This window comes from Nyctereutes procyonoides, unplaced genomic scaffold (genome assembly GCF_905146905.1).
Source record: "Nyctereutes procyonoides isolate TBG_1078 unplaced genomic scaffold, NYPRO_anot_genome, whole genome shotgun sequence".
In the NCBI taxonomy this organism is placed as follows: Eukaryota; Metazoa; Chordata; class Mammalia; order Carnivora; family Canidae; genus Nyctereutes; species Nyctereutes procyonoides.
The window spans coordinates 40,258,171-40,282,387 of record NW_026575020.1 but is presented as its reverse complement, the minus strand read 5'-3'; the positions used below and the strand labels follow the sequence as shown (position 1 = coordinate 40,282,387).

At 49.7% G+C, this 24,217-nt stretch overlaps 1 protein-coding gene across 5 annotated transcripts in view; it reads left to right on the top strand.

Annotated features, from left to right (window-relative positions):
- OLFML2A (olfactomedin like 2A) overlaps positions 1–17,883 on the top strand; it is a 31,976-nt gene extending 14,093 nt beyond the window's left edge. For 2 of the 5 annotated variants that reach the window (XM_055333602.1, XM_055333617.1), the window contains 6 exons: positions 3,966–4,073; positions 5,530–5,739; positions 7,600–7,846; positions 10,605–10,835; positions 11,885–12,070; positions 13,454–17,882. In XM_055333602.1, coding sequence (XP_055189577.1) covers positions 3,966–4,073; positions 5,530–5,739; positions 7,600–7,846; positions 10,605–10,835; positions 11,885–12,070; positions 13,454–14,058 — 1,587 coding nt within the window. In that variant the 3' untranslated portion in view covers positions 14,059–17,882. Of the gene's footprint in view, positions 1–3,965; positions 4,074–5,529; positions 5,740–7,599; positions 7,847–10,589; positions 10,836–11,884; positions 12,071–13,453 lie in introns of all 5 variants that reach the window. The other 3 variants (XM_055333610.1, XM_055333625.1, XM_055333595.1) reach the window with 2 other exon arrangements.
- Positions 17,884–24,217: the final 6,334 nt, after the last annotated feature.

The following is a 24,217-nucleotide window of genomic DNA, read 5'->3' as shown; positions in this document are numbered from 1 at the left end:
GGTGCATGCTTTTCACCTACCTCTTCACTCCTTTTCCTTCTGTCCTTCTGGACATGAACTAGATAGACATGGCCCCACGCTTGAGGAATCCCCAGTCTCTTAGGGACACAGCTCCTAACTCCAATAGTTGGTCACTGGTGCTGGGACTCACTGATGTCCCAGGAACCATGGGAACCCAGAGGAGGGTTTTTTGGTTTGTTTTTTTTTTTTTTTTTTTTTTTTTAGAAACATTTTTTTTCTAAGATTTTATCTATTTATTTGACAGAGACAGCAAAGCAGAAGGAGCAGGAGAGGGAGAAGCAGGCTCCCCAGTGAGCGAGCAGGGATCCCGATGTGGGGCTCGATCTCAGGATTCTGGGATCATGACCTGAGCCAAACCAAGTTGGTTAAGTCAGACGCTTAACCAACTGAGCCACCCAGGCACCCCATTAGAGCTGGGCTTTGAGGGCAGCCCTGGTGGCTCAGCGGTTTAGCGCCACCTCCAGCCTGGGGTGTGATCCTGGAGACCCGGGATCGAGTCCCGCGTCGGGCTCCCTGCATGGAGCCTGCTTCTCCCTCTGCCTGCGTCTCTGACTCTCTCTCTCTCTGTGTATGTCTCTCATGAATAAATAAATAAAATCTTAAAAGAAAAAAAGAGCTGGGCTTTGAAGGATGAGTAGGAGTCCCTCAGGTAGAGAAGAAAGGAGAGCATTATGAGTGAGAGCAAGTGGAATAGATGTGGCCCCAGGATGGCTCCCTGCCCTCTCTCTGCTCTAGCGCCACTAGCCACCTGTCAATTCCTCTAACACAGGGCTTCTCAAATTACCTGTGGTGAAGGACTAATTTTTAAAAAACTAGAATCAGCACTTTTGGAAAGTGCCATAAAAATGAAGTATTAGAAAAATGAAACAAAAACAGGCATGTAAAATACAAGTCCAATGTTTTACTATTAGAGTCAACAGATAAAAAAATTTCTCTGTCAGAGAGGCCTGAGAGTTTACAAAAGTCTACTCTCGCTTTTGGCAATTATTTTATCACAGCTCAGTAACAAGTAGCTTGAACTGGCGCTAATCTGCGGACCGCACTCTGAGTAGCATGATCCCAACACACCATGTCTCTTCACACCTCTGGCTCTTTGCACAAGCTGTTCCCTTGGCCTGGAATGCCCTTGTCCTGCCATCTTTGCCTAATTTATGTTCTTCCTGCAGAGCTCAGCTCAAGCAAAACTCCCTCCTGGCATACTTCACTAATCCGCATCTGCTCCTAGACAGGGTCTGCACCCAGTCGTTAATGGTCTGAGTGCCTCTCTGATTCCCTGTTCTTTCATAGCCCGTGAAGGATTGTGAAGGTTGTGTCTTAGTCCTCATTGTCCTTGGTGCCTGGCCCAGAGGAAACATTTGCTGAGGTCAAAGAGGATGCAGGGGTGGGGGGTGGTACCCAGCGGTTTAGCGCCGCCTTCAGCCCAGGGCGTGATCCCGGAGATCCAGGATCAAGTCCCACGTCGGGCTCCTGGCATGGAGCCTGCTTTCCCTCTGCCTGTGTCTCTGCCTCTCTCTCTCTCTCTCTCTCTCTCTCTCTCTCTCTCTCTGCCTCTCATGAATAAATAAATAAAATCTTAAAAAAAAAAAAAAGAGGATGCAGGGGCAGACCATGGAGGGCTCCAATGCCAGGTTTAGGAGGTGCAAAGCCACACATGAGCTGTGGGGAGCCATGGCGAGTTATTAGCAGGGTCAAACCTGTGTTTTGGAAAGCCAGTTTGGGTAGCCATGAAGGCAACAGAGTGAAGCTGGGAGGATCCCCCATAGCCCCCTGGAATGGTATCATTATTGCTGATACTCACAAAGCATTTGCTGTGTGTCCACTCTGTGCTGAGCCCTGTCCACACACTAGTGTTCCTTACCACAGCCCTATTGTCTCATTTCACAAGGGGTATTGAGTAACTCTTCAGGGTCTGAGCAAGGTTACAGGGGAGCAGACAAGACTCAAGGTCCAATCCCTGCCTCCATAAGACTTCTCCACTCCCTTTTTTCCATTTTACTGATTAATGTCTACTCAAAGAAAGGCTCCCTGGCTTCAAACAGTTTGAACACCCCTGGGAGAGTGGGAGTAAAACTGTGTTGGAAACAGTTGGCCAGGGCCAAACAGGCACGCTGGCCTGCTCAAACCCTGAGAAATGCTGCAGGGCTCAGAGTAGGGCCATGAGAGAGGGTAGGTGGGAGGAACTGCCCTTCTCGAGAAGCCGGTGGATGCTGATTTCCCAGCCAGCCCCTTGTGCCATGGTTTCTCTGACACTCACGGGCGTCTTGGCCATCTGGAGGGAAGGTCATGTCCTAATGACACAGGGTGGAGAGAGGAAGAGGAGGGGCAGCTGCAGGGAGGAGCCCTGGGCGACACAGTATCTGCCACTGACCTGTTTGTTGTGCAAGCTCTTCCCTTTTTCTTAGCCTCAGTTTTCCCATCTGGACACAAGCGGGTAAAGCACAATAGCAAAGGGGTTTTGGCTTATACCAATCTGGGTTCTACCACCAGCCCCACCATTTAACAAATGGGTGGCTTTGGACAAGTCACTTCACCTAGGCTGCAGTTTCTTATTTTGTAAGACAAAGATAAAAAGTTGTTCAGACCTTGTCCAGAGGCCTGGCCAGCTCAGTTGGTAGAGCATGCGACTGTTGATCTCGAGGTTGTGAGTTCAAGCCCCACGGTAGGCATAGAGATTCCTTTAAAAAAAAAAAAAAAGTTAGGACGCCTGGGTGGCTCAGCGGTTTAGTGCCTGCCTTTAGCCCAGGGTGTGATCCTGGAGTCCTCGGATCGATTCCCGCATCAGGCTCCCTGCATGGAGCCTGCTTCTCCCTCTGCCTCTGCCTCTGTCTCTGCCTCTCTCTCTCTCTCATAAATAAATAAAATCTTAAAAAAAAAAAAAAAAGCTGTTCAGACCTTGTCTTTTTGGGGTCCTTAGGTGCAGACTCTAAGGCACATGATTCATGTTCCAGTGATTTATTATTAAAATGTTCTTGGGACACCTGGATGGCTCAGCAGGTGAGCGTCTGCCTTTGGCTCAGGGTGTGATCCTAGGATCTGAATCTAGTCCCACATTGGGCTCCCTGCAAGAAGCCTGCTTCTCCCTCTACCTGTATCTCTGCCTCTTCTCTGTGTCTTTCATGAATAAATAAATAAATCTTTAAAAAGAAAGAAAGAAAGAAAGAAAGAAAGAAAGAAAGAAAAAGAAAGAAAGAAAGAAAGAAAGAAAGAAAGAAAGAAAGAAAGAAAGAGAAAGAAGAAAGAAAGAAAGAAAGAAAGAAAGAAAGAAAGAAAGAAAGAAAGAAAAAAAAAAGAAAAGAAAAAAAAAGAAAATGTTCCCAGGAGAAGCTGGTACCAAAGTAAAAGAAGTGGGAGTGGAAAAAGTAGGAAGCCCAGTAGGGTGTGGGCTCAGGCCAAGCTACAGCTACAGCCCCAGCCCCAGCCCCAACCCCAGGGGATGCTGGAGATGCTGGAGTGTGAATGACCGCTCAGTTGTCCCCACTGAAGCTAGGGAGCTGGGCTTTTGGATGCCTGCACCTGTCAGGCATTGCCTAAGGACGGCCCCAGGAGGACATACTCTCCCAGGCAGTTTGGGGACATAACGTCTCTTTAAAGAAAGTCACAGATGCAGGCTGTCAAGAAGGCACATGGAAGCCAGGTATGGGCACAAGAAACAAATGAGAAGGATCCCAGGCATGCAGAATGATCTCCTCTAGCGTTCACTACATACCTTGTGTAATGAGGATGAAGTGAAATAGCCTATTACAGCCCCTCATACAGTGCCTGCCTCATAGTAAGTGCTCAGAAGATGGAATCTATTGCTTTTCTTGTGATGATTATTAGCAAGCTGGGTCTAGTGGGTGCTGAGGTCCCATGCAGGCTATTTCAAGTGGTGGGGCTCCTTTTGCACCCTTTGTGCCTGATCCTGTGCTCTGCCCTTGCCCTAACCTGCACCCTTTCCCTGGCAGCTACAGTCCATGGTGGATCTCCTGGAAGGTACCTTATACAGCATGGACCTGATGAAAGTGCATGCCTATGTCCACAAGGTGGCCTCCCAGATGAACACCCTGGAAGAGGTAAGGACAGATCTACCTGGGAGCCAGGCTGGGTCAACACTTGGGGCCAAGGGGCAGGTCTGAAGGGGTCTGAGCAATTCTACCTTAACCCCAGTGGCTGTTGAAAACCAGACTCCAGCAGGGAACTAGGAGCAGGAGATGCAGGCCTCTGGGTCCCCACTTTGGAAAAAAGGTCTGACTGGGGGTCATGGGCCTACAGGAGGCTGGAAGGCTGGGTGGAGAAACTGAGGCACCAGCTGACTGCATGAAAAGGATGTGGAGGGGGCTGGCAAGAACTTGCAGTTGCCTTCAGTTCACTAAGACCAAGACTCGCACATTGTACAATACCAAGGTCACAAGTCCCATAAAATGCCACACAAAAGTGCAGGACTGGCCAGGCCTACTGGGGCAGGGCTTAAGACCGCATGGCTGGCCCAGTACCCGGTTGCAATCAAGGCAGAGGTGCTGAGCATCTTCTGTGCAGATGTGCTGGAGGGCTAGGCAGGTGGCCAGGACTGCCGCCTGAGGGCAGTGACAGAGTTGGGCAATCGTGAGGATCCAGGCTGCAGGTTCAAAGTTTGCTGGCACACATCTCTGCTGACGTGGCCTGGCCTCTGCCTGTTTCCTGCATCCGGCCCCTGCTGGGCTGCTGGGAGCCTGGGGACATGCAGCTGCCAGGAGCGGGTGTGGGGGCTTCCTTTCCCAGCTTCCTTTCTGGAGGGAGGGGGCACCTGGGCATCCTGTGCCCAAGAGTGGGAGATTAACTGCTTACAATCCTCAAAATTGGGGTCACAGTGGCTTTAGTCATCCAAAAAGTGTTTGGTGTGTATGTACTATGTGCCAGGTCCTTGCCAACATGGGAGTAGAGTATCAGTTGTTGGATTTCTACTGTGCACCAGGATTTTCTGTGCACCTAGGACATGCCAGGCTCTCCTGTCACTGGCTCTGGATTTATCCTACTTTGACCCTTCCTCCTATAATCTTAGGAAATGTTAACTCATCTTATATAACTATGAGCCAGACGATCTGGAGGGTATGTCTGCTGTGGCTGGAACAAATCAGAAATGGTTTCCGTAGCCACAAAGAAATGATTTTTTAATTATCTTCTGTTTTGCATTATCTGTGCTTTGCTTCTGTTCACTAAGCGATAACTCTTAAAAAAAAAAAAAAGCTTATTGCTATCTCTGGGTGGAGGTGGAGAAAACAGTCTCACTCGGGAGGAACTGGCTTCCTCTGTTCAAAGGAAAAACATCACTCCCTCACTTTTTAAATAAGACATTAATAATTACATGGTCTCTTGGCAGCATGCTTTATCCATCCATGCCTGCTGCTGCTATCAAAACCTATACCTGGGCCCTGCTCAGGAGACTGGGCAGTGAAGCCTGATGGCAGAAGCTGGGATATCCCCTCCAGGGTGGTGGTGCTGGGGGGTAGCTGACTGAGGAGACTAGAAAGACCTTGGAGTCCTGCCCTACAGAGCGTCAAGGTGAACCTGAGCCGGGAGAATGAGGTAGTGAAGGAGAGCATGCGCCACCTGAGTGAGCAGCTGAAGCGCTATGAGAATCACTCTGCCATCATGATGGGCATCAAGAAGGAGCTCTCCAGCCTGGGCCTCCAGCTGCTGCAGAAGGACGCAACCTCTGTCTCAGCCGCTGCCCCAGCCCCCGGCCCTGCTAGCAAGGCTCAGGTGAGGCCATGGCTCTGGTGATGGGGCCAGGAGGTGGGTGGGCTTAGGAAGACAGTGTGGCAAGACCTCAGTCCCAACGGCAGGGCTGAGGGTTGGCACAGCTGGAGGGCCCATGGCCAGATGGGGGGTAAGGGTGCCTGCAGTGCAGCACACATAGTTGAAAGAGGTAAACGGGGAGCAGATGTGGAGATCCAGATGAGGGGTCTGTGTGCTGGGGAAGGCATTTGGCGGTCTTCTCATTCCCATTTCCAAACCAGTAGAGACAAAGCTGTAGATATGACCCTCCCTGCCTGGCCCTGGGAAGCCAGGTGGGCTGCCGCAAAACCACTTCTAGCCTCCCCTAGTGTGGTAGGGCTGCTGGCGGGGTCAGGCCTGCTCAGGGGTAGGTAAGCAATGCGTCAGGGACCCTACAGACTCACACCACTTCATCAACCAATCCGGGGTGGATGATTCTTGCAGCAAACACCCAGACATGCCATATTCCTGAGCACAGTGAGCAGAGACACCAGGCAGAACCACCCAAGATATATAATACTCCTTTATGCACATTTGAAAAAGGCCCTCCTTTAGGCAGATAAAATTGCCAAAAGGGCCAATAATGAGAAGCTCCCTAGAGGTGGGCAAATTGTACAGAGTCTCCTTCCTATGGTAGATACACACTAGGGCGTGTGCTTGGCAAATGCAAGTACAGGCTTGATCCCCATGCCATTCGACCTCCTGAGGCCAGCCACCCACCTGCTGGCCGCAGCCGCTCCATTCCCCACTACAGCCTTGTGTCTCGTGTGGGGAATCCAAAAATCCTCAAAATTGGATTCCTGAAGCCTAAACCTGACTTCCTTACAGACATTATCTCAGTTAATCCCATGACCACCTGCAAGAGGGCCCATTGGTGCCTGTTTGGCAGATGAGGAAGCAGAGGGTGAGGTCACAGGGAGAAAGGGTCGCTGCCCAGGGACTGGAGCATGGGCTTGCATGACCAGCAGGCCCTGTTCTTCATCTCAGCCCCTCAGCCCCTGTGCTGACACTGTGATGATGGGGCACTCCATGTGTGCTGCTACAGGGTGGAAGCCTGGTGCCTTGGCCCAGGGCAGGCTTCCTGCTCATCCCCAGGTCAGGTCCACAGGTGCAAAGCAATGCTGTTTTGGCCACAGCACAGAAGGTCTAGATACTGTACTTGCCGTATCTCCCGCCTAACAATGGGTGATGTCACCAGGGCCTGTGTTCTTGTGCCAAGCCGGCATCAGAGGCATTTAGAAGGAACTTTACAGAACTTTAGAAACCGCATGCACTGAGGGCAGTGGCCTTGGGGACCGACTATCCAATTCTGCCTGAGTGAGACCAAAGGGTTTCCCAGGTTGTAGGACTCTCAAAGCTAACACTGGGAAAGTTCCGGGCACACTGAGATGGATCATCACCCTGCCCTGGGGCCTGAGAACCTCTCCCCTGACCACAAATGAAGATCCACAAGCCGGGAGACAGGGATGGGAAGCTGCCCCTATGATCAGCTACCTCCTTAGGTAATTAACCAGTATAATGTAACACACACACACACACACACACACACACACACACACCCTGGGGGTGGGGAGGGTGAGTGTACAGGGATTTGGAAATGGAACAGGAACCTAACCTATCAGGTTGGGCTTCAAGCCTGCAGGGAAGCTGGTGAGCTGAATGGGGAAACTAAGGCACGCCCCAGTCAGGATTATCGCCACTATGGGAGGAAAGCCATGAGTTCATGAGCCCCTGAGATCGGCCTGGAGCGGCATGACCACTTTCCAGCCCCCACAGGCTGAGCTTCTGTGACCTCCCAGGACACCCTTCCCACCTCCCCACATTGACATTTCCCTTCTCTTTCAGGACACAGCTGGAGGGAAGGGCAAAGACAATACCAAATACAGCAACATGCAGAAGAGCTTTGTTGACCGAGGTCTCACCAAACCTAAGGAGAAGCTGCTAAAGGCAGAGAAGCCAAGGAAGGAAGGTGGCAAGGGCAGATTCCCCCTGCCCACAGCCAAGCCCCGGACCCTGGCCCAGCAGCAGGCCGTGATCCGAGGCATCACCTACTACAAGGCAGGCAGGAAGGAGGTGTCCGAGGCTGTGGCCGGTGAGTTGGAGAAGGACTAGACCCTGGGAGGGACAGGGCAGGGAGTCGGGGGTTGCTAATGGGTGGCTACACCCCAAGGATGTAGCCTCCGGGGAGCCAGTGTCTTCTCTAGATCTCAGCTCCACTGCCTCTTGGTATACTGGGCTCATCCACGCGATGGGATAGTGCTCCTCGTGGGGTCGTTGGGACGAAATAATAGAATCCACACAAAGGCCCACCCAGTTCCTTTCCTGTACTTTGAGCTGCCTCCGCCCCTCCTGGACTTTCCCTTCTTCCATCAGAGATTTGCTGAGGATCCGCTAGGTGCATGTCAGATCTCCCCAGAGATCTGCCTAACACGGGCATCGCAGTCCAGTAGGGAAAAAAACATGCCCATGACCAGGTGGCAGCCACAGGTTGGGTGGGAGCCCCAGGAGCTATGGAGCCAGGCCAGGGTTCTGGGAAGTGATGTGCGGCCTTCAGAGTACCTCTTGTTTCCAGAGTGCCCTTGGAATGGATGGTCTCCCACTTCTTTTTTTTTCCCAAAGTAGAGCCCACAGAGTCTCGTATTTTTCCTATAATCCATGGGGGATCACAGTGAAGGGCAACCAAGTAATTAACCAAAAAAAAAAAAAAAAGAGAGAGAGAGAGAAAAGTCCCAAGAGTACCCAAATTTCAGGGCCATCCCCACTGGTGTGGCTCCCGATTCTTCCTCTGAGACCCTCCCCAAATGCCTGCTCCCCTCTCATGTCCCAGAGAGGTGTCCAAGCCTGCTCCCCCACCAGGGTCCTGCTGACCACCCCTTTCACTGACGCCCACTGCCTACCCCATGTCTAAGGGGCCAGGAGATAGAAATGTGAGGGACCGGTGTTCAAAAGCCACCCCTCCTCCCTAAATTCTTGGCCTCTCAAAGCTCAGGGGCCTCTTTCCAGAGCCGCTGGTGCTAGCTACTGGCTCTGAGTCCTGCCAGCTCAGCCTGGCCACAGTACAGAGCCTCTGACCCCTGGCTGGGCACTGCCCAAGAACAGCTGCAAGCATCTGGCTCTGCCAGCGAGGCCCGTGGGAACAAAGCCCTTGCCCTGGCAGGCTGCCAAGGCCAGGCCACCCTAGAGGGTGTGTTCCATCCCTAAGGGCTGCCCCACAATGGAGCCTGGCTGAACCCTATGCAAAGAGGAAGCCTGGCAGGGAAAGAAAATGAAGAAGTCGGGTCATTGTCGTGGATTCAAAGGGCCTCATCCTCTGAGGGCCACACCATGCCCTTTCCTTTGTCCCTGGAATAGATTTTCTGTTCATACACGCTGTTCCACTAGATCCAGGTAAGGAGACAAGCTCAGAGAGGTGAAGAGACTGGCTCCAGGTTTCACAGCGAGTTGGTGGGACGGGGACCCAGATCAGTGGGCTACAGAGCCTGCCTCAGACCCCTCCCCAGCTCTGTGCCCTGCTGTGTGGCATTGATTCTTCCTGTTTTCCCTACCCAGACCCCATCCATCCCAGCCAGACAAGTGTGTGGGTCAGGGATGACCCAGAGATGGCCCCATACAGGTCCCACGGGAGCTGAAAAAGTCATCCTATCAGCAAAGGCCTTGCCAGCAGGGGTGGGAGAAATGGGGTCCGGGGGTGCCCAGACAGCCTCAAGATCAGAAATAGGAGATGAATGAGGGGACAGAGAGACAGACACCTGGGGTCCGGAGGTGATGGGAGGCTGGCTATGCCTGCCCCCTCCCTGCCTGAAATGGCAAATACTGGGTGAGAGGAACTGCAGGCTGGGTTCCAGAGGGGAGGACTAGGAGAAAGTCTATAAAATGAGAGCCAGGTTTCTGCCTCCTGGAGTTGAGTCTAGGACATGAAAGAATTGGTATAGGGACGCCTGGGTGGCTCCGTGGTTTGGTGCCTGCCTTTGGCTCAGGGCGTGATCCTGGAGTCCTAGGATTGGGTCCCACATCAGGCTCCCTGCATGGAGCCTGCTTCTCCCTCTGCCTCTGTCTCTGCTCTCTTTCTGTGTCTCTCATGAATAAATCAACAAAATCTTTTAAAAAAAAATAATAACCTGAACCATTTCTTAAAAAAAGAAAGAAAGAGAGAGAGAGAGAGAAAGAAAGAAAAAGAAAGAAAGAAAGAAAGAAAGAAAGAAAGAAAGAAAGAAAGAAAGAAAGAAAGAAAGAAAGAAAGAATTGGTATAAAGTGTTTGACACTTAGGAGGGCAGGGGTCTCTGGGATCCCTGGGTGGCGCAGCGGTTTGGCGCCTGCCTTTGGCCCAGGGCGCGATCCTGGAGACCCGGGATCGAATCCCACGTCGGGCTCCCGGTGCATGGAGCCTGCTTCTCCCTCTGCCTGTGTTTCTGCCTCTCTCTCTCTCTCTCTGTGTGACTATCATAAATAAATAAATAATTAAAAATTAAAAAAAAAAAGGAGGGCAGGGGTCTCATATTTGGCACCTCATGCTTGCCAGGACCTGTGCAAGTGAGGTGTATACATTTTCCTCTGATCAACACAATAGCATAACCACAGTGGGCCTTTTGACTCTTGTTTCATAGAAAGGGAGGCTGAGGCCCACCAGGGCAGGGGAGTTGGCCAAGATCACGCAACTGGGGGCCTTGGAGCCAGTCTACTGACCACAAAGTCTCCCTACCACCTACTTTTTGAGTCCTTTCACCCTGAGGAGTGAAAGATATGAAGGTCCCCCTTCTCTCCGCCATGGCCTCGGAGCTGGGAGCCAGGTGGGCCTGGGGAGGATCCTGGGCAGCCGCATAGGACATGAGCACAGGTCCTCTCTCTACAGATAACGCCCTCAAGAGCACTTCCTGGCTGGAACAGATGCCGCCCAGGTTGGAGGGCAGGCCACCAGAGCTCAACTCAGCAGAACATGATGAGGCTGGGCCCAGGGCCTCAGAAGGAGCAGACTTGACCTCTGACACTCCCAGTTCAGATCCGGCCACCACCCCCACCCTGACTCCCACCACCCAGCCCCAGCCCACCAAGCCACCTTCACACCCAGATGTCCCAAGCCAAGGTGAGTAGGCCTCATAGGAGTCAGCAGAGTACAGCCCCTGGGCCAGATCCAACCTGCAGCCTGTTTTTTTATGACCCTTGAGCTTAAGAACAGTTTTTTACATTTTTAAAGGGTTGTTAGAAAAAAAGAATACAGGACAGACGTATATGGTCTAGAAAGCCTAAAATGTGTACTATTTGATCCTTTCTAGAAAGTCTGAGCACATTTAGTCAAACAGTATTTTCAACAAATCCTTCCTAACACATCACCTAGAATCCCATCATCCAATCCAGCAACTATTTTCACTTCTTTATTTTCTTATGTCCACGTTTGTAGCTTTGGCTTGTGCCTTTCAGTAGAAATATTTTCCACTAAATCACCGACCTGGAGGGCACCTTTGATACCTGTGATAACAAGGTATTGTTAAACCCATCCCCTGCTTTGGTCTGAATGCATTCTGCTTCCTGGAATCTTCCTAAAGGGTCCGTCTGCAATGTGGACAGCAGCTACCACTTATCTGGCTCCCCCCACAGCCCATTTCCAATGTCAGAAAACTGGAAATAATCTGAAGGTCTAACACTGAGGGGACTGGGGCAGAGCTGTCTGGTGGCTTGGTAGAGCCTTGAAATCACATCATTAAAAACCCATTAATGATGTGAGAAATTGCTCAGTGGAGGGCAAAAACAGGATACATAAAACTATATATTCAGAAGAACCACAGTTTTTTTTTGTTTTTTTTGTTTTTTTTTTTAGAACCATAGTTTTTTTAAAGTATGTCCACATGACTGTATATGCAAAGAAAAAAAATAGAAGGAAATACAACATGTTTCAGTTTTTCTTTGGATAATGACATTTTTCATGATTTTTATTTTCTTTGTTCTCCTTTGCTGAATGTTCTGTTTTCTACAATAATCAAACATTGCTTTGGTCCTCAGGAAAGGGGGGAAAGGCTGCAAACAAAATAACCGGGAGGGATGTAGGTAAGACCCAGATAAACTTTCTCAGGGCTGTTGCTCTGGCTCGAGGCCTGGGGTCTGAGTGCCAGATGCAGTACCCCTCACTCCCTGCAGGCAGAGAGATGAGCTGTGAGGGCACCTTGCGGGCCGTGGACCCCCCTGTGAGGCATCACAGCTATGGACGCCATGAAGGAGCCTGGATGAAGGACCCCTCCGCGAAGGATGACAGGATCTATGTCACCAACTACTACTATGGGAACAGCTTGGTGGAGTTCCGCAACCTGGAGAACTTCAAGCAAGGTTGGAGAGCTGGGAGATGGGAGGAGGTGTGGCACGGTGCCCATGGTGTGGGCAGTCTGAGGAGGGTCTCCCATGGAGACTGGGCCCTCCTTTCCCTTTCCCAGCCTGGTCCAGCTCCAAATGATCAGTCACCCCAAAGAGGAGCATCTGAGGGCACCCCCCATGGGCCGGCACAGAGCCAGGAATGGGAGTGTGGCAACCAACAAGATGGATGTGGTCCTGCCCCTGTGAGCATAACTTACTGTCAAGGCCAACAATACCGAGAGCTTCCTCTTCTCGAGTATTTATTATATGCTAATCTTGCTATGTGCATCAACTCGTGGTAGCTTCATAATTCTATGGGGTGGGGGTTATCTCTCAGTTATACAGATGAGCAGAGCCCCAGGCCTGAGAGGAGCTGCAAGTCTGGGCAGGGAAGAGCAGGATTTTGGTTATCAGATCTGCGGCATGATGGGGGAGAGGGTCATTTAGGCAAGACCAACCCACCAGCAATGCACAGATGGGAGAGGCAAAGACCTCTCCTCCCTACACTGAAAGATATAATTTCAGTGTAGTGTTTGAGGGAGAGCTCAAGGGACTGTGGAACCCCAAACGAGATCAGAGAAGACTTCCCCAAGGAGGAGGTGATGCTGACTGAGCTGAGCCCTGTTGGGAGAGCAGGAATAAGCCAAGCAAAAGGGAAAGGGCGGGGGGGGGGGGTCCAAACTGAAAGCCCAGAGTGTGCCAAGGCCTGGCAAGGAGAAGCAGGATGGCATGGAAGGGAGGTGGGGAAGCATAAGGAGAGAGTAGGCTCAGTCAGACCCTGTAAGCCACATCAAAGTTTGGATTTTGATCCAAACTCACAGGATATGGCCTGGAACAGCCAAAGTCCTTCCCTCTGCCAGGTCAAAATTGACCTGGGACCTGCCGCAAGTGGTTCACAGGCTGGTGTGGAGGAAGCCAGTGAAAAGTGCTAAGACAAGGGTTATGGGAGGCCAGAGGAGAGGCCCTCCCTCAAGCCTGGGGAGGTCATGGAAGCCTTTCGGGAGGAGGTAACATTGGCAGCGGGCTCTGAAAGATACGGAGGCATTCTGCTAGGCAAGTAGTATGGGAAATGACAGTCCAGACAAAAGGAACAGCATGGGCAAAAGCTCTGAGACAAAGCACAGGGGCTGTCTAAATCCTGGCTATGACAATCCATAACTGGGTGACCTTGAACCCTCTGATCCTGTTTTGTCCTTGGCATATGGGATGCTAACAGTACCTGCTTCACAGTCCCGGTGACATAAGATGATGGGCCCAACTTCAAACCCATGGCCTACTCAGTATTCCTTGCTTACTGAGCCACTCAAGAGCCCTGGGTGGCTTGCCAGGCCCTAGCGTGACCATCTGCCCTCCACACAGGCCGTTGGAGTAACATGTACAAGCTGCCCTACAACTGGATCGGCACGGGCCATGTGGTGTACCAGGGTGCCTTCTACTACAACCGTGCCTTCACCAAGAACATCATCAAGTATGACCTGAGGCAGCGATTCGTCGCTTCCTGGGCACTGCTGCCCGACGTGGTATATGAAGACACCACTCCCTGGAAGTGGCGTGGCCACTCAGACATCGACTTCGCCGTGGACGAGAGTGGCCTGTGGGTCATCTACCCTGCTGTGGATGACCGCGATGAGGCCCAGCCCGAGGTGATCGTGCTGAGCCGCCTGGACCCCAGCGACCTCTCCATGCACCGGGAGACCACATGGAAGACACGGCTGCGGCGGAACTCCTACGGGAACTGCTTCCTGGTGTGCGGCATCCTGTATGCCGTTGACACGTACAACCAGAAGGAGGGCCAGGTGGCCTATGCCTTCGACACGCACACAGGCACCGACGCCCGCCCGCAGCTGCCCTTCCTCAACGAGCACGCCTACACCACCCAGATCGACTACAATCCCAAGGAGCGGGTATTATACGCCTGGGACAACGGCCACCAGCTCACCTACACCCTCCACTTCGTGGTCTGAGCCCAGACCTGTGCTCACAGGAGAGGAGTGGCAGGGGATATGGGGGCTCCTCCACAGCAACTCCTGCAAGGGGCTCCATCAGCAAAATTTATTGGAGTCTAGCCCCGGGGCAGGTGCTAGACATGTGGTGCAGCCAGGATAAAGCTTCCTTGGCACCAGGTGGATTAATAATCCCTTCCACTTGCAGAGCACTATGCCAAGAGCTTCACATGCACAAACCCATTCAATCCTCCCAGTAGCACCCTCAGAGATAAGAGATATTTAAGCCCACTTAACAGATGAGGACACTGAGGCTCAGAGAGACCTATCTCTTGCCTAAGTAGCCTCAGCTTGGATCAGGCAAGCCAGGCTGTCACAATAGCCCTATTTTACAGATGAGGAGACCTGACCGTGCTCCCCTACACCTCCAGGCCTCTCCCCACTCTTCTAGTTTCTCTTGTACTCTCAACTCTCACTCAAAAGCAGAGGCCTCTGGGACCTATGCACTCGTGCTGTTGGAGGCTCCACGCTGTGTACCACCCCAGGCCCCCGCTCTAGCTGACATGCTGGTGGCCCTGGGCTTCAGGCTCCCTGGCTAATGTTCCTGCTCCTTGCCTTTGGTCACCCCACCACCACCACCCACCTCACCCTCTGTCCAACCACATTCCAAACCTCCGTGGTCACCCAGCAACTGAGCATAAACCACACCCCGAGGAAAAATACTGGCCCCTGTTCCAAGGTCCCCTCCCTCAGCATTTATGTTTACTTTCTCCTATTGCTCCTCAGTGCTGTCATTTGTTTCTACAGCAGCAGCTGAGGAGGACGCAGGCAGCTGCCTGCCAGGCCCAACTTTACCAGGGTGAGGACCTGGGCCAGGTCCCTCTCCCCCCAGAAGTGCTGGCTTTGGCCCCACATACCCGGGCCCTGGGACCTCTCCTCAGCTCCTCCCAGAGCCTTTGGGCCTGGGCTCCATGTTGTTCTTTCTCTCTGGACCTTTGAACCCACAACCTACCTGCCACTCAGGGATACCTCCAGGTCTTCCATGAGCAAGACCCTGCACCCAGGGCTGGGGTGGTGCCAAGATGAAACAGATTCCTTCTTTGTCAGTCCTGACCCGGTCATTTGTTGGAATGGCCTAGCAGTTTTTGGCGTGGTTAGGGGTCCTGGAGGAGGCGGAGATCTAAGCAGTTGGGTCCAGAAGAGGCATTGGACCTTATGATTGCAGGGAAGTGCTTGAGGGTGGAAGCTAGAAAGGAAGGGGAAGGAGGTCTGTGGACTGGGCTTTTCTAGGCTTCAGAGTTGTTGGTGCCAGGCTGCCCTGAGCCCAGGCCTTGGGGCTGAGGAGGCACAGGTGGACCATCTGTTACCTGTGCTGCTGGTGGCTCCCCTGAGCCTCAGACCCAGACAGTCCACAGGACAAGCCTTTAAGCTTGCACCTCATCTGCTTTGGATAGTAGTATTTTTAGAGCTAGGAAGAAGTTCACCAGTCCAACTCCCTGTTTCAGCAAAGGAAAAAGAGGCCCAGAGAGCTTTAGAGAGTGGCTTGGGCCACACTGAGCAACAGGACACAGCTGATCTTCCAGAAGGGCTTTGTCTATAGCCTTCATTCTTCCTTCGAGGCAGCTCTGCCTGGGAAGGCCACAGACTACCAAGCGCGCAATCCATCCCAACACCTTTGAGAGTACTTACTGCTGATCCCGACACCACCCTCTGTCCCTACTCCCCTCATTCTGTCCCCATGCCAGCTCACGCACATTTGTGTATTTGAACACCCAGCTGCCATGTTAGAAAATTCAGCTGCAAACCTAAGAGTGGAAGGAAATGCATTTTGTGCAGAAGACATTTCTTTCAAGCATTGTCAGGTGATGTTTTGTTTAAGCTGTAACTCACCCCTGAAATAAAGAGGAATGATGATAGCCGGCCAAGCAAGGCCTGACTCACAGTGGTGGACACATCCAGCCTCCCCCACCCAGCCATCAGCGGGCTCCACTGAACAGTCTCTTCAGGGGGCTGCGTTTCCCTTGGCCCTGGGTGTGGGTTTTACAAGACTGTCTTTCATGATATCACAGCCTAACCATGCAAGAAATGTTCAGACTCCTCTTGCTCATTAGTTTGAGAAAAAGGAAAGAAAGGACGAGATTTGTGAAAATTAAAGGGCAAGCAAACTTGTTTTCTGGGGAAGATGATGCTAGCTGCAGCCTCCAAGCATTCACTAAGCCCCTTCTGTTTTTCAAGCCTTAGTATGTGGGTTATGTGGTAGATAGTTCTTTTGCTCACTTTATAGATAGTCAAACAAGCCCAGACATGGGTCACTTGTCATGTAAGCAGTTGAGTGGAGAGCTGGGTCTCAAAATCAGGTCATCTAATCATCACCACTGACTGAGCATCAGGTGTGCCAAGCATGCCAGGTGCATATTCTTGCATCATCACAACAGGGAAAGTATATACTTGGAATGTGCCCACTTTATAGACGAAGAAACTGAGGTAAAGGGACTTACCCAAGGTCACACAGCACCTTAGTCTGTGGCAGATATGGGTTTCAGAGCTGGTCAGTACGTGTTGTTTGCCAACTGCATGGCACTCCAGGAGCAGCTCCAGAAGTGGTGGCTTTTATTCACTGTGACCCCCCACAAACTGCATCCACAGAGGAGACCCAAGAAAGAGGTTGGAGTCAGCTTGTAAAGAGCCCTGAATGTCAAACCAAGGACTGCCTCCAATCACATTTAGAACAAAGTCAAGTATAAATTAACAGAGAAAAGAAAATTCTAAGACTATTGGAATTTATTCCATTGCTGATGGGAGGCAGGGACAGGTTTTTGTCATGGACTTTATTATATTTGGCAACAAGTACTTCAAATAAGAAAGGACCAGGACTGGGGAGCCCCAGTGTTTCTTACTGACCTTGGATGTGAAGGCAAAGGAAGCTGTCTCCGGTGTTCTGAACACATGAAGGGGCTTTGGCTACCACCTTGGATTCCCCCGTAGAGATTTCTAGGCCTGAATATTTAATTTGCTCTGTCTGTGGAGGAGAGAAGGGAGCCTCTGTCTTGTGGGCAGCGCTAAAAGTGAGGCTGGGGTTTCCCTGGGAGTAATTTGAGTGTTCCTGAAAACCTATGTTCCAAAGCATCATTTTTCTTCTTGACAGCATTGGAAACCACTCTGGTGACAGGAGGACACAGCACTGATGGTTGACAGGGAGCCTGGGCAGGAGTCAGAGAGGCCTAGGTTGGGATCACTCTGCCTCTTATGTGCTGCATGCTTGGGCAGGGTAGAAACTGAGAGAGGGGACAGATGTCAACTCCCTTTTATGACTGAAGACCTGCAGCTTAGCAAAGACTTGGACCAGCTGAGGACCCAAGCAGCACCATCCTAGAGCTAGAAGGCACTTTTACACACATTGTTACTGACGCACCCAGGAACCCCCAAAGTTGGCCTCACTTTTCCTCCCTTCACCCCCCCATTGCCCCCAGGTGATGAACCGCAAGTTCAGAGAAGTTAAGCAACCTGCTCAGGGTCATGAATCTAACAAGTAGTAGAGTCAAGATTTGAACCAGGTCTGTTTCTACACCAAGGCCCCAAACTACCTGTTGTTAGTACTCTTCTAACAAGTCGTGTTTCCTCTTTTGCTTTGGCTGCTGGGAATCTCAAAGTCAAATTTGAGATTACTTTTTAACAATTATACTGAGTCACCGAGTGGGCTCTGACTTCATTCCAGCTTTCTGCTTTAGCCTTGACCCTGATCTGTTTATTTTTACTCTATTGTATTATACCTATATTTGTAAGTTGCCACAATACCTTTTTTTTTTTTTGCAACAATGTGGTATATACCTAAATAAATACATGATCAAAAACTCTGAAAGTCTTCACTGAACACTATGGTCTGTTTCCTTATCACAACACAGACATTTAATAACCAAAAAAGAATATTTTCCTGGAAAAAAGAGTGTTGTGGAACTAGGGAGGTAGGCCTTAGCATCTGAGTCCCATGTTTCCCAAACTTGTTGCTCCTGTGCAGACCTTCATGATTTTTGCCATTCCCCTTGACTGTTCAGTATGGTTTACTATTTCCCTTTCAGATGATTTCATTCTTTTTACTACAATAATATTATTTTAGGGGAACCCAGGTGGCTCGGTTAAGTGTCTGCCTTCAACTCAGGTCATAATCCCGGGGTTCTGGAATGGAGCCCCACATCTGGCTCCCTGATCAGCAGGGAGCCTGCTTCTCTCTCTCTGCTCTCCCCCCATTGGGTAAACTCTCTCAAATAAATGAATAGAATCTTTTAAGAAATAAATAAAATAATTTTATTTCTAAGGGAAGGTTAATAAGCTGCTAGCAAAAACAATTTTTTTTTAAATTTTCAATTTTTTGAAGGAGGAATATTACAATAGTAAAAAAGTCAGTGACCACCATGCAAGGTGGCTGGGATGGGACACTGAACAAGCAGCACTATTGCCTTCTTGTGGTGGATACTGCACCTATGAGCCCTGGCCCAGTTGCTCTTTGTGTAGAAAGTAAGATTAGCAAATGTCAGAGGGTACGAAAGACAAGCCAACAGCAAGTGGACATTGACCTTGATGTAATCCCAGGGACAGGACTAGAGGGAATGGCTTATCCCATGTGATTTAAGGGCCTTTCACCTGGTGACTTAGATGATCACTGATGGTAACACAGATTTAGACCAACTTCCACAAACACAGACACAAACACACATATAGTTAGGCCTTCCCTCTCCAGCTTTGGCAGAGCTGGGGACTGTGCCTGTGGCCTCTGGCAATAACAAGGGTCCCACTCCCCCAGGACAGCCAGCCAGAAGCACAGTGCTAATGCGCTGATAGGCGCCATTCCTGTCACCGTGCAGACCCAAACATGGCCAGTCTGTGTGTGCTCTGTGCCAGGGGTGGTGCTCAGTCTTTGCAGCATTATGTCCTTGAATCTTTCCAGTTACTTCACGCGGTTTGTCCATTTGTCCATATTGCACAAATGAGGAAACTGAGCCACGGACTGCTACCTCTTGTGTTCAAGGTCACACAGCTGGTGGTGGCTGAGCTTACGGAGTCACCCTCCAAAATGTGCACCAACCTCAGCTCATTTCAGAGCCACTGGGGACTGTGGAGGGTGCCAATGCCCACGTACCCCCACAGACCAATATAGCATAGTCTCTGGTGGAGGGCTGAGATTTAGTATATTTTAAAAGTTCCCCGGAAGATTGTGTTGTGCATTCAGGGTTGAGGCCCCCTGCTGCTCCCCTTCCCACTGCTCAGAAAGAGCATGCCATGAGCACAATGGGGTGGATCCGTCAGATGCCAGGCTGTACCCAGAATAGCATCCTCTGCCCTGGCTGCCACAGGAGAGAGAACAGAGAGAGCAGGCCTCGGCCTGGCATGTCAGCTTTTTCTCCCCTATGGGGTGGCTGCAGCTGGGGGTGGGGTTTCTAGGGCACAGAGCACAAAGGCTCCATCTGCCCCCAGGCAGTGCCCAGATGCTGTCCCGCCTACCCAGCACTGTCTGAACTCTGCCCACGTCTGGGGCCAGCCCCTCGACCCCCCACATTCCAGTAGGGACCCCATGAGGCAGGAACAGACAGGGCTTTCAGGATGCGTGCCTGCCAGGGGGGATGAATTATTACCGAGAATTATCTGCCATGAGCACAGGGTGGCATTTCACGTGCCAAAGGTTGGCTGGCCCCGCCCTGGCCCTGGCTGCTTGGCTCCGGGGCCCTCATTCCAACTGTGCGAGGACAGAAACTTTATTCTCTTCCACAGTGAGAGGCCTCCGCCCCTTACCATCTGTGCAGCACCCCCTCAGCGATCCCCACCACCCCTACCCAGGGGCCAGAGCTTTCCTTCTCCAAAGCTCAGCGCTGAGCGGATTACATAAAAGTGATTAGAAAGTCAAGTTTCCCAGGTCTTTTTAAGCCACGGATTTTATTGACAAGCAAAGCCATTGTTTCCAAGTCACTGTTGCCCCAACCTGTTCTAGCTTTTCTGCATGGGGCCCTAACAGATGCAAAGAGCTGCTGCAGCTGAGACAAGCTTATTGTGGAAGGATCCAGGGCTCAGTTTAATCCCAGCTTGGCCTCCTACCACCTGTGGAATCCTGGAAGATCCTTAGCTCAGTTTCCTCATCTGTAAAATGGAATAACAACCTTGACCTTCCAGAAATGTTGTGAGGTTGAAATGAGATAGTGGATGTGAAAAAGCTCTAAGTGGGAACATGGCAGGCATACAGCCAGGCAAGGCACGATTTCTGTCAGGGACCTCGAAGACTGACCTTGGTCTTACTCCCCAGGTTAAAGCAGACCCAAAGTGACAATTGTCGACAATTGTAAGCCATATTCTCAAAACTGATGCCCAGAGGGCAAATTTCTTTCACTTAGTGTGCCTACTTGGATCGATCAGTAATGGCTGTCTATGACTGTCTATGGGAGCAGCCCACCCAGGCCCAGCATAATTGAGAGATTAGTAATATCTGCCATGGGAATAAAAAGTTAGGGTAGGATCATACATGCTACATTTTACCATTCCTATTCTAGAACAAGGTCTAAAAATACTTCTCGCTCAAGTTTTTGTCTAGATTTGTGTGGCAGCCTCCACACTAATCTTTCTGCTTTTTGTCTCTTCCTACCCTCTGATCCTCAACTCAGCTGCTAGGGTGATTTTTTAAAATGAAAATTGGACCATTTCATTCCATTACCTATCACTGTCCCATGGCTCCTCCCATTGCTCTGAGGATCAAACCACACTCCATGATTGACATTCTGAGCCTTCACTGGCCTTCTCAGTCTCATCCATCACCACACATTTCCAAATATCCCCACCTGGAGCACCATCAATCTGAGCATCTTGAAGAGCTGAATTGTGAGGATTCAAGGCAGCTTGGAAAGTCAGACCGAAAACCCTATACCCAGACTCACAAGATCAAATCAAGATCAGAGGGGCAGCCAGAGACCTCTCAGCATTTGCCACCAGTGAATTTAACAAACCAGAAGGGGCTGGTAAACTTCCAATGACTCCTGCGGTGCAGTTTACCAAGGCTGTCATCCTGCTCACTCCCTAACTGCACTGATGGGATTAGTCCTGAGTTGCTCCTGCAGAGGGGAATGCACCCTGCTCTCTCTCCTGATTGCCCATTCCCACACAACTCTCTCATCAGCAAGACCCAGGATGGAGGCTTTCAGGCACTGCTGTGTCCAAAGCTTTCTTATCCAGGATCCAGACATTTGCATAAGGATTCCTGCCCCATCCTAGGCCAGTGGGGTTCCTCTCCATCCCCCACCCCCCCACCCCCGCCTCAGTCCTAACTCTTGCTATTCCCCTGAAGGCAATCAGATAATTCAATCTTTCAGTTTCACAAACTTTACCCTGAGCTCCTGCTCTGGCCAGGCTCGGGGATAAGCACTGGGGATACAGAGAATGCACCATCCTTCAGTGGATATTGTCAATTAAGCTGGCTGGAAGGCTTGATGCTCCAGAAGCACTGCATGGCTGAGAAATGAGGACCATATAAACAAATCTCAGTGTGCTTCTGAGATTGGGATGTTTACTGAAATCATTAAGCAAGAGTTTAGGCTTGCTGAAGAGGCAACCACATGAATGAGTGTCTTTTTTTTTTTTTTTATGAATGAGTGTCTTGAGGGAAAATACCTTCTTTAAAGAAAAGAATCCAAAAAATAATAATAATAATAAAGAAAGAAAGAAAAGAATCCAAACAGGCTTCTTTCTTTTTTTCTATTTAACTTGTTACTTTGAAATAAGTCAAGGTTCTAAGTTACAAGAGCAGGACAGAGGATTCCCACATACCTTTCCCCCATGTCCGCTGATTATTCACATTTTTAAAAAAGATTTTATTTATTTATTCATGATAGACATAGAAAGAGAGAGAGAGGCAGAGACACAAGCAGGCTCCATGCCGGGAGCCCAAAGTGGGACTTGATCCTGGGACTCCAAGATCACACCTGGGGCCAAAGGCAGGCGCTAAACCGCTGAGCCACCCAGGGATCCCAATTATTCACATTTTTGACATTGCTTTATTATTCTCTTTCTAGGTATATCCTTTTTTCTGAACCATTTGAAGGTAAGTTCCAGATTTGATGCTCCTTTCACCCTAAATACTTCAGTGTTTATTTCCTGAGAACATAGACACACATATAACCACAGGACAATTAGCAAAATCAGGACATTCAGCATTGACATAACATTCTATCTAATCTACAGGTCTTTTTTTAATATTTTATTTATTTATTCATGACAGACACAGAGATAGAGAGAGGCAGAGACACAGGCAGAGGGAGAAATAGGCTCCATGCAATTGTCAGATATTTCTTCATGATTAAATCAGGCTACACATTTTAGGTAGGGATGTTTCAGGCAGGGCAGAAATAATTATTGTCTTTCTCAGTGCATCCTATTGAGAAGCCCTGGTTGGGGGGAGCCTGGCTGGCTCAGTCAGTAGAGCATGCAACTCTTGATCTCAGGATTGTGGGTTTGTTGGATATAGAGATTACTCAAAAATATAAAATCTTTTAAAAAGGGGGCAGGGGAGTGAAGCACTTGATGTCAAGTTGTCCCATTATAGGTGATGGTTATTTTGGTCACTTAGTTAAGGCATGTGCTATCAGTTTTATCTACTATACAATTACTAATTTCTCCTTATAACTCACAAATTCTAGGGGAGTACTTTGAGACTATATAGACATTTTATTCCTCATCAAACTTTCACCCTTTATGTTTATATCTTAATGATTCTTATCTATAGTAATTATTACCCTGATGATTACAAAATTGTGACTTAAGATTTCTATTGTTATTAGCATTCTACTGTAAAGAAGAGCTTACAGTAGATGTACATATATGCTTGTATGTATGATGGGCCATGAATTCTTATCTTATTCCATAGGTGATAATTCATTACTCTCATTATTTACTTGATAACCAAACTGTTGCAGATATGTCTGAAATGAGAGCTCATTCAGGCTAGATTTCTATGGCCTTTTGCTATGTCTCTCTTATTTGCTGAGTGCTTGCTTACTTTCAAGTGCAAAAAAATGACCCAGGCTCATCTTGCACTCTCTCTGGCCTGGTGCAGAAATCAGCCATTTCTCTCCAGAGCTCTGGTTCCTTTGGAAGAAGATGGTATTTAGAAGCAAGGAGCTAGCCAATAGGTGGGCTCATTGTTTCTAGATCCTCTCAGTGAACAGAACTAGGAAATACATGCATACCTAAATATAAATCCAGGAGTTCATCCTGTTACCTCCTATTCCAGGCCAATATCACAACATTCTTCCTGGCCTTCCCCATGGCATATTTGTGTGTCCCTTCTATATCAGTGAGAAACCTGGCTCTCAATATCCTCAATGTATTTCATCTTTTACTCAATCTTCCAGTACCCAGAGAATAGTTTTAGAATTGCTGATCTATGCCAGTATGAAAAACAAGCCTGTTAGGTAGAGTTTTTAATATTTGTTTGCAGGAGGCCTTGGTGGCTCAGTGGTTGAGTGCCTCCCTTCGGCCCAGGGCGTGATCCCGGGGTCCTGGGATTGAGTCCCACATAAGGCTCCCTGCGTGGAGCCTGGTTCTCCCTCTGCCTACACCTCTGCCTCTCTCTGTGTCTCTCATGAATAAGTAAATTAAATCTTTAATAATAATAATAATAATAATATTTGTTTGCAATTTTTAAATCTTTTTTTTAATTTTTTAAAAATTTATTTATGATAGTCACACACACACACAGAGAGAGAGAGAGGCAGAGACATACGCAGAGGGAGAAGCAGGCTCCATGCACCAGGAGCCCGACATGGGATTGGATCCTGGGTCTCCAGGATCGCGCCCTGGGCCAAAGACAGGCGCTAAACCACTGCGCCACCCAGGGATCCCTTTAAATCTTTTTTTTAATTTTTATTTTTATTTATTTATGATAGTCACAGAGAAAGAGAGAGAGAGAGAGAGAGAGAGAGGCAGAGACACAGGCAGAGAGAGAAGCAGGCTCCATGCACTGGGAGCCCGATGTGGGATTCGATCCCGGGTCTCCAGGATCGCGCCCTGGGCCAAAGGCAGGCGCCAAATCGCTGCGCCACCCAGGGATCCCTTTAAATCTTTTTTTAAAGTAAGCTCTATACCCAAAGTGGAGCTTTAACTCATGACCCAAGATCAAAAGTCTCATGCTTTACTGACTGAGCCAGCC